The sequence below is a fragment of the Ranitomeya imitator genome, chromosome 2, assembly GCF_032444005.1.
Source record: "Ranitomeya imitator isolate aRanImi1 chromosome 2, aRanImi1.pri, whole genome shotgun sequence".
NCBI lineage: Eukaryota > Metazoa > Chordata > Amphibia > Anura > Dendrobatidae > Ranitomeya > Ranitomeya imitator.
Genome location: NC_091283.1, coordinates 760,244,237 through 760,251,760, shown reverse-complemented (window position 1 = coordinate 760,251,760; position 7,524 = coordinate 760,244,237). Strand labels below are relative to the sequence as shown.

At 45.9% G+C, this 7,524-nt stretch overlaps 1 protein-coding gene and 1 long non-coding RNA gene across 2 annotated transcripts; one reads left to right on the top strand and one right to left on the bottom strand.

Annotated features, from left to right (window-relative positions):
- The first annotated feature begins 4,168 nt into the window (after positions 1-4,168).
- On the top strand, positions 4,169-4,710 carry LOC138667760 (uncharacterized). The gene is made up of 3 exons (XR_011318925.1): positions 4,169-4,209; positions 4,463-4,549; positions 4,632-4,710. It is a non-coding gene; the product is annotated as an uncharacterized lncRNA (long non-coding RNA).
- A 659-nt stretch (positions 4,711-5,369) lies between these two features.
- LOC138667759 (uncharacterized) lies at positions 5,370-6,807 on the bottom strand. The gene is made up of 2 exons (XM_069755856.1): positions 6,763-6,807; positions 5,370-6,281 (listed from the first exon to the last, which is right to left on the bottom strand). The coding sequence occupies exons 1-2, from the start codon at positions 6,766-6,768 to the stop codon at positions 5,481-5,483; spliced, it is 807 nt and encodes a 268-aa protein (XP_069611957.1). The 5' UTR covers positions 6,769-6,807; the 3' UTR covers positions 5,370-5,480.
- Positions 6,808-7,524: the final 717 nt, after the last annotated feature.

Below are 7,524 nucleotides of genomic sequence, written 5' to 3'. Positions count from 1 at the left end.
GCGTGGCAGATGGTACAATGTATGGTCACCATGAGCGATTTGTGTGGCTGCTGTAGTGAAGCAGGCGGTACACTGTTTTGGGTTATGGTGGCCTATGGCGTGGCAGATGGAACAATGGATGGTAGGCATGAGCTCTTTGTGTGGCTGTTGTTGTTAAGCGTTTGGCACACTGGCAAAAGTATTGTTTAAAGGACTCTTTGTCAACCGTGTAATTTTTTTTTTTTTTATAATTATTTTTCAGATGTCAAATGGTGTGGAATTCATCAGGGAATTCATCGAAATATACCAGTCTTTTCCCTGCCTCTGGAAAATCAAATCTCCAGAGTATTGTAACAGGGAAAAGAGGCAGGAGGGTTATTTAAAGCTCATTGAGCTTTACAATCGTCATGCACCAGAAGAGCCAGCAAACGAAGCGGTTATTAAAAAGAAAATTCAGGCGCTCCGCACGGTGTGGAGGAAGGAGCTTAACAAGGTTCTTCACACTACAAAGTCCGGGGCTTCCACCAAAGATGTTTATGTGCCAAAGCTTTGGTATTTTGAACATCTGAATTTTCTGAGGGACCAAGAGGTGCCACGGACTTCCACGTGTTTTCGCTTGTTGGCACCTGTGGAACAAATTGTTTCGGAGAACCACGCCGAGCAGGAGTCACAAGGGCAACAAGTAAGTAGCTCTTTGGACGAAAGTTCACCAATGTGTCCTATAATTACATAATTTTTCTCTGCATTTTATGTTTTATACTTCTGATTATCACATCAGTTTGAAGTTATTACAAAAACATGTCCACATAAGTAACCCTGTCGCAGTAAAGTATTATATGGGGAACATAATATGTATGAAATGGTGATATTTCTAAACCATACCATCTAAGCAATATAGAAAATAGTATCGCTTCAAGCTGCCGATGTACTCTTGTTGAGACTATTTAGACTATAAAATATTCATCAGGTTCCCCTAGCAGTCAGAACAGTGTAGTTAAAAGTATTAAATAAATGGGAAGGTTAAAGAATATTACTAAGCTTAAAATATATTACAACCTTTTTTTACCTACTACGAATATATAGTTTGGATGCGGTTATGGTGGTCAAACTTTTTGTTGCCAGGTTCGTAACTTGTTTTTTTTTTTTTTCCCCCAGGATGACAGTGCGCAGGACAGTACACTGGACTGTTCACAGGACTGCACGACAACAGATTTAGTGGAGGCGGCACCTGCCAGGACTCAATCGAGGCAAGGTCCAAAGAAACGGAAAGCCACCTCAGACGTTTCACATGAACTGTTGAGCCTTGCAAAAAAGGTGTTAACAAACAATGTTAGCCCTGCGTTGCAGGGGTTTGGACACTATGTTGTTGACAAACTGGCCAAAATGGACGACAGCCAAAGAACACTAGCGGAGCGTCTAATATTGGAAGCAGTAAACAAGGGTACAGATGGCGATTTGGACAAGCACACTCGTTTGGTCTATTCCCGGCCAATGCAGCGGACAGAGCCCTCATATTACAATGGTTGGTCACAGTGTCAGACACCAATGCGACACAATGTTCCCGTTTCCCACTTCGGCCAGCCACCCCCTAACCACTCCTACACGCCAATACCTTCACATATGGCTTCGCCCGTCAGGCACCAAAGTTATCAGCCGGAAGAATCGTCGTATCACAATTTGTGATTTCCTAACTTCTTTTACATTACTTTTTATTTTATTGTCTTGTTAAAATAATGTTTCAAATAAAAGCTATTATTAGAAATTCTATCACGACTGTTTGATTGGTGTGTCTCGATCACAGCACTGTATGAGGGCACAAATTAACGTAACAAATTCATATACAGTTAACTAATACAAAAAAAATGGAATCATAGTTTAACTAAATATTTTTAATGTAACAACCAAAAATGTATTATTGGCCCGCCTCCAACTGCTGGCACATGTCCCGAAGCTTCTGCAGCTCCTCCATTGCCACATTGTGCTGCTCCTGAATCCGCGCCATAGTGTGGATAAGCCTTTCTATGCCGGCTTCAAGATCCTCCTTGTTCACACTGACGACAGCTGTGGGTCAAAAAACATAACATTAATAACACTGTAGTCTCCCGATGTGTCTTTGCTTCTGTGAAGGAAAAAAGAAAAAAAAAACAGTCAGCATATAAGGCAATACTGACTTGGGGGGGGGCGGGGGGGGGGGGTGTTTGGGTTGGGGGTGAAAGAGTGGGCCTGCCACAAAATCAAAATAACTTTATTGTGGGAACCTACTAGGATGTTGAGGCACGCAGGGCACTTCGGGATCAGAGTCCATGTTGAATGCCTTGTGATGTCGGCGGCTGCGCTGTCTCTTTGCCTCTGTGAAGGGAAAAAAAAAAAAAAGGTCTGTTAGCATATATGGCAACACTGGCTGCCGGGGGAAGAGGGGACCTGCAACTGAATCCAAATCACATAATTGTGGGAACCTACTAGGATCTGGAGGAGTTGACCCGGAGGGCACAGATCCAGAAGAGGCTGTGCGGGATGCCTCGTGGCGGCGGCGGTGCTGTCTCTTTGCCTCTGTGAAGGAAAAAAAAAAGGTAGGTCTGCAGTTAGCTGTGCCACATAGTACTTTTCACCGTTCATACTGTCCCATAGCTGTGGCACATAGTGGCTCTGCAACGTTCAAACTGTCCCATAGCTGTGCCGCATAGTGGCTCTGCAACGTTCATACTGCCCCATAGCTGTGGCACATAGTGGCTCTGCAACGTTCAAACTGTCCCATAGCTGTGCCACATAGTGGCTCTGCAACGTTCAAGCTGTGGCACATAGTGGCTCTGCAACGTTCAAACTGCCCCATAGCTGTGCCACATACTTTTGGGTACCTGCGTACTGACCTCTGCGAATCTCCTTGCGAAGCTCCTGCAGGCGCTCTGGGCTTTTGGACTTGAGATCGCCCCATTTTTTCACAATCTGGGCCTTGCTGCGAGTTATCCCAAACCGCTTCCTGAGGCCCTCAGACACCACACGGACAACTTCATCCTTGTGCTGGTTGCGGTGCAGCACCAGCCCAGTTGTCTCGTACTGCATCCGATCCATTGTTCCAATAAGGAACTTGAGCTCTGGAATGCCCATAGGAGGATCACGGCGACTGGCAGCCATTATCAAGATGTCAGGGAACCAAAACAAGCTAGCGCAGGCACGCCGGAACGCTGTAACGTCATCACGCCGTCATAGACCACGAGCGTACATTACGTGACGCTCCGGCGTTAAATAACCATCCTTCGAACGGCATTTACTATGTGCGTTCATTCCGTACCGCTCAGCCGTCACAAATGTGACGCTGTCCATAAACGGCAACGCTATTGCGATGCCGATCTGGCGGCAGGACGGCGGAGTACAGCTCCTCCTCTGGGCGTTGCTGTTCAGGGTCATTCCATCTAAAATGGCGGCGAGAATGCGTTCTGCTCCTCTGGGGCAGCCAGAGCTCCTTTTTTTTATTAGACAGATGGATGCCCTGGATTATGAGGGTCTGGAGAGCTGCCCTGCCCACCCACACATCCACAAGCGGGAAGTGCTTGGCCACATAGCCAGAATGATGGAGAGGAGGTTTAGCGTCTGCCGCAGTCAGCTTCAGCTGCGTAAAAAATGGGCTGACCTCCGCTATAAAACGCCACAAATGTTTGCTGAGTTGCGTGCGGAGGCAAGGCGAGGCAAGTACTAGTATGGGGGGATTGGGAGATGCACGCTGTCAGGAGGGGGGGGGTTTGGGAGGGAGGCTTGCGCTCATGGTCGCCAACGTGACCTCAAATGCATTAAAACACATGCCCCGTTTTTGTAAAATTTAGTTATTTTCCAAGCAGAATATGCGTTGTCCGTGAGAAAACTTGTCGGGTTCCCTAATCTCAACCACCATCTTGAAATTATTATGATGTCCATTATTTTTAGTTTCTCAATTTCCCAAAAATATTAATGGAGGAGGTTGGCCTACTGATGAAATAATACGTTTTCCAAAGACAGGAAGACCATTGAACACCAGAGCCCACATACATGTCTGAGTATCGCACCCCTGTAAAGTGTGATCTCTATTTTATGTTTGAGTATATTGTAAGCTTTGATCTGCAGCACTCAACATTTGAGTGTAAACATTGTGATTCTTTACTTTAGGTGTAGAGAGACAGCGGCGGCAAGTGAGACCCGCCATTGCCACCAGTACCCCATCTTCAGACACCAGTGGGAGCCCACAGTCCGGGACATCACGTAAGTTCACAATCATTGATTGCATTTTTTTTAACATCACACGGGACATAACAGGGTAGCTGAAATATTTGAAGACATTACAGACGCAATAATGACCCAGCGGCCTACCACGCCTCCACCATCTGTTGTGACCATGCACCCTCGCACCCCTGTGAAGTGTGATATAAATTTTATGTTTCAGTATATTGTTAGCTTTGATCTGCAGCACTCTACATGTGTTTTTAAAGATTGCGTTTGTTAACTTTATGTGTAGAGAGACAGCGGCGGCAACAGGTACCTGCCATTGCCAGCAGCACCACAGCATCCACCACCAGCGGGAGCCCACAGTCCATGACGTCACGTAAGTTAACAATCATAGATTACAATTTTTCAACTGCATACGGGACATAAGAGGGTAGCGGAAATATTTGAATACATTACAGACGCAGTAATGACCCAGCGGCCTACCACGCCACCACCAGACAGTAGACGGCCTCGCACCCCTACACCACCCTCAACACCTCCCTTCCGACACTCCTCTTCTTCCCCCGGGTCGGCGGCATTCTCCCCAGAACATAACATACGTAAGTGACCAAAACTGCGAGCGCTTCCCAACGGTGTGTTCCATAGTTAACCAGATGTTATTATTTCCTTTAAGATGCTGCAGCAGTGGCCAGATCGCTGGGGTGGGAAATTAGCAGCTCTGGTTCTGGCAATGAGGAACCGGCGTCCCTTCTCCGTAAGTATCAAGATAATACGAGTGGTTTTCTGCTGGATGTCACAATAGACAACTAAAACTGTAAAATTTAATAAAATTTACATCGCCCTGTGGTGCCAGACCAAATAGAAATTTACAACACACAAAATTTGGTCCTGCCCCAGAGGTCGAGATGTATTTTCAGCGGAATCAACGTTGGTTCTCCAACCTCTTCTATCCACAGAACCGCCCACCGTAAGAGAGCTCCTGGCGAGACAATTGCGCCTGGAGCGGACAGCAGCGCTCCTGCAGCAGACAGCAGCGCTCCTCCAGACTCAAGTAGAGCAGCAGGGCGTGACGCTGCGACACCTCTTGGGCCGTGGAAGGAGATAATTTTTTTTTTGGGGGGTTTATGTTATATTTTGTTGTTTAATAATTTAAAACCAAGAAATTGTTACAAAAAAAAACAAAAATCTTCGCATTCTTTCTTTAATGTTTACCAAGCTATAAGGGTTAACAGCACCATTTTATAGGCATCACATTTAAAGTTATTTAGAGAGGTTTATATGACAGCAAAGCAAAAAAAAATATTTTTTTATACGGCGCGATCCTGCCAGGGTACAGCTCCAGAACCATTAAAGTACTGACAGTATTTTTCGCGACAGTCCCTTGCATCGTCTGCCTGTCTGCCAGATCCAAGTGCTTGAAGAGCTGTAAAATTATCCGGTTGTGTACGCCATTCCCCGGGCACAATATCTCCGGTTCTTGCGTCCACTGCATCAATAAACGAAGGAGGAGAATAGGAGCTCGTATCATGACGTCTCAGGAAATTATGGAGCACACAGCATGCCAAAACCACAAAGTCTATAGACGGCAGCTTCAAGTTGATAGCTGTGTGGAACACTCTAAACCGATTTGCCATAATCCCAAAGGCATTTTCAACCACACGACGGGCCCTCGACAACCGGTAATTAAAGATTCTGCGCTCCGGTGTGAGTGTTCTCTGTGCAAATGGCTTCAGCAAATGTGGATGAAGAGGGAAAGCTTCATCAGCGACGAAGACAAAATTTAGGTTTGCTTTTGTGTCTTCATTTAGTGGCAACAGCAGTTCATTGTTCCTCAAGCTTTCCCCAAATGAAGTGTGTTCAAAAACACCACCGTCGGAGACTCGACCATTCATGCCAACATCCACATCGACAAACTCATAGTTCGCATTGACAAGGGCCATGAGGATCACACTGAAATATCCTTTGTAGTTGAAAAAAAAGGATCCAGAGTTGGCTGGTTGCGTGATGCGCACATGCTTTCCATCTAATGCACCACCGCAGTTTGGAAACTGCCACAGCTCATCAAAATCGGAAGCAATCCTCTTCCAGTCATCCGCCGTCTTGGGAAACTGCAAGATGAGAAGGAAACATGTACAAATTAGGTCAAATATATTATGCACATACACTCTCATGTGGACATCCTACAGTGATTGAGGCGCAGTATGGATTAGTATAACAAAGTCAACAACCCTGAGTATGCAGGCAGCCATTTTTTCAGATGGCTTCGGTGACTCAGAGGGGGTGCTAAACAATATATCTAAATTATATAATCAATAAAATTACGTTGGGAGCAGCAAATAAAAGAAGGGTGGCGCAGGGTTGGAGCAGCACATATCAGAATGGAGACGCAAAATGGTAGCAGCACATGTCAGACTGGAGGCGCAGGATCACAGCAGCACATGTCTGAATGGGGGCGCAGGATGGGAGCAGCACATGATAGAATGTAGAACATATACCAATAGAAATGCTCTCCATCAGGGCGTAGAACGGGTTCAATAGCTAGTATAATATATCGACATAACACAGCAGCCAAAAAAAATATAGTAGTACCTCCATATAATGCCTTAAGCTCTGCACAATGGCCTCGCATGTCTCCGGAATTACAACGCTCAGGAAAGGTCTGGAAACAGCGGCGGAAAACTGCAAATCCTGAAGAGACCTTCCTGTTGCCAGGAACCGCAGTGTCACCGCCAACCTTTCCTCCACGGGCACGGCTGCACGCATCGGCGTATCACGCCTTTGTATGAGTGGCGTAACAGCAGACAGTATTATTTTGAAGGATTCCTCGGACATCCGAAGGTAGTTTCGGAAATCATGAGGGTTATTGTCACGTAACTCTCTTATGAGACCCATGTGTGACAATGTGGATCTTTTCTGCAGCCAGCTCCGGGTCCACATGCGACGTTTTCGTTTAGGACGTCTCTCCTCTTGGAGACGTGCTGCCTCAAACACCAGGGCAGCAGCAACAACAGAACTCTCATCGGAAGTGAGCATAGTTCCTAAAAAGAAAACAAACGTACAATAAATACACGTGCTTACAAAACAATGTTCTGACCATTGATCTAATAACTATATGTTACTACTGGTATTAAATGGGGCAGTCAACCATCTCGATCTGTAAAAGGATTAATTAATTGGGCCACGCTACAGCTGTGTACCTGAGGTTCTCAGGCCTACCCTACTCAAAGGAACAATCGACCACACTCCAGCGTTTATCCCCGTTGAAGCGCAACATATGCTACGCTGTAGCGTTATACATACCTTTTGCGGTAAAAGTCTAGTAGTTAAAAGTCCAGGGAATCCAGCGAATTT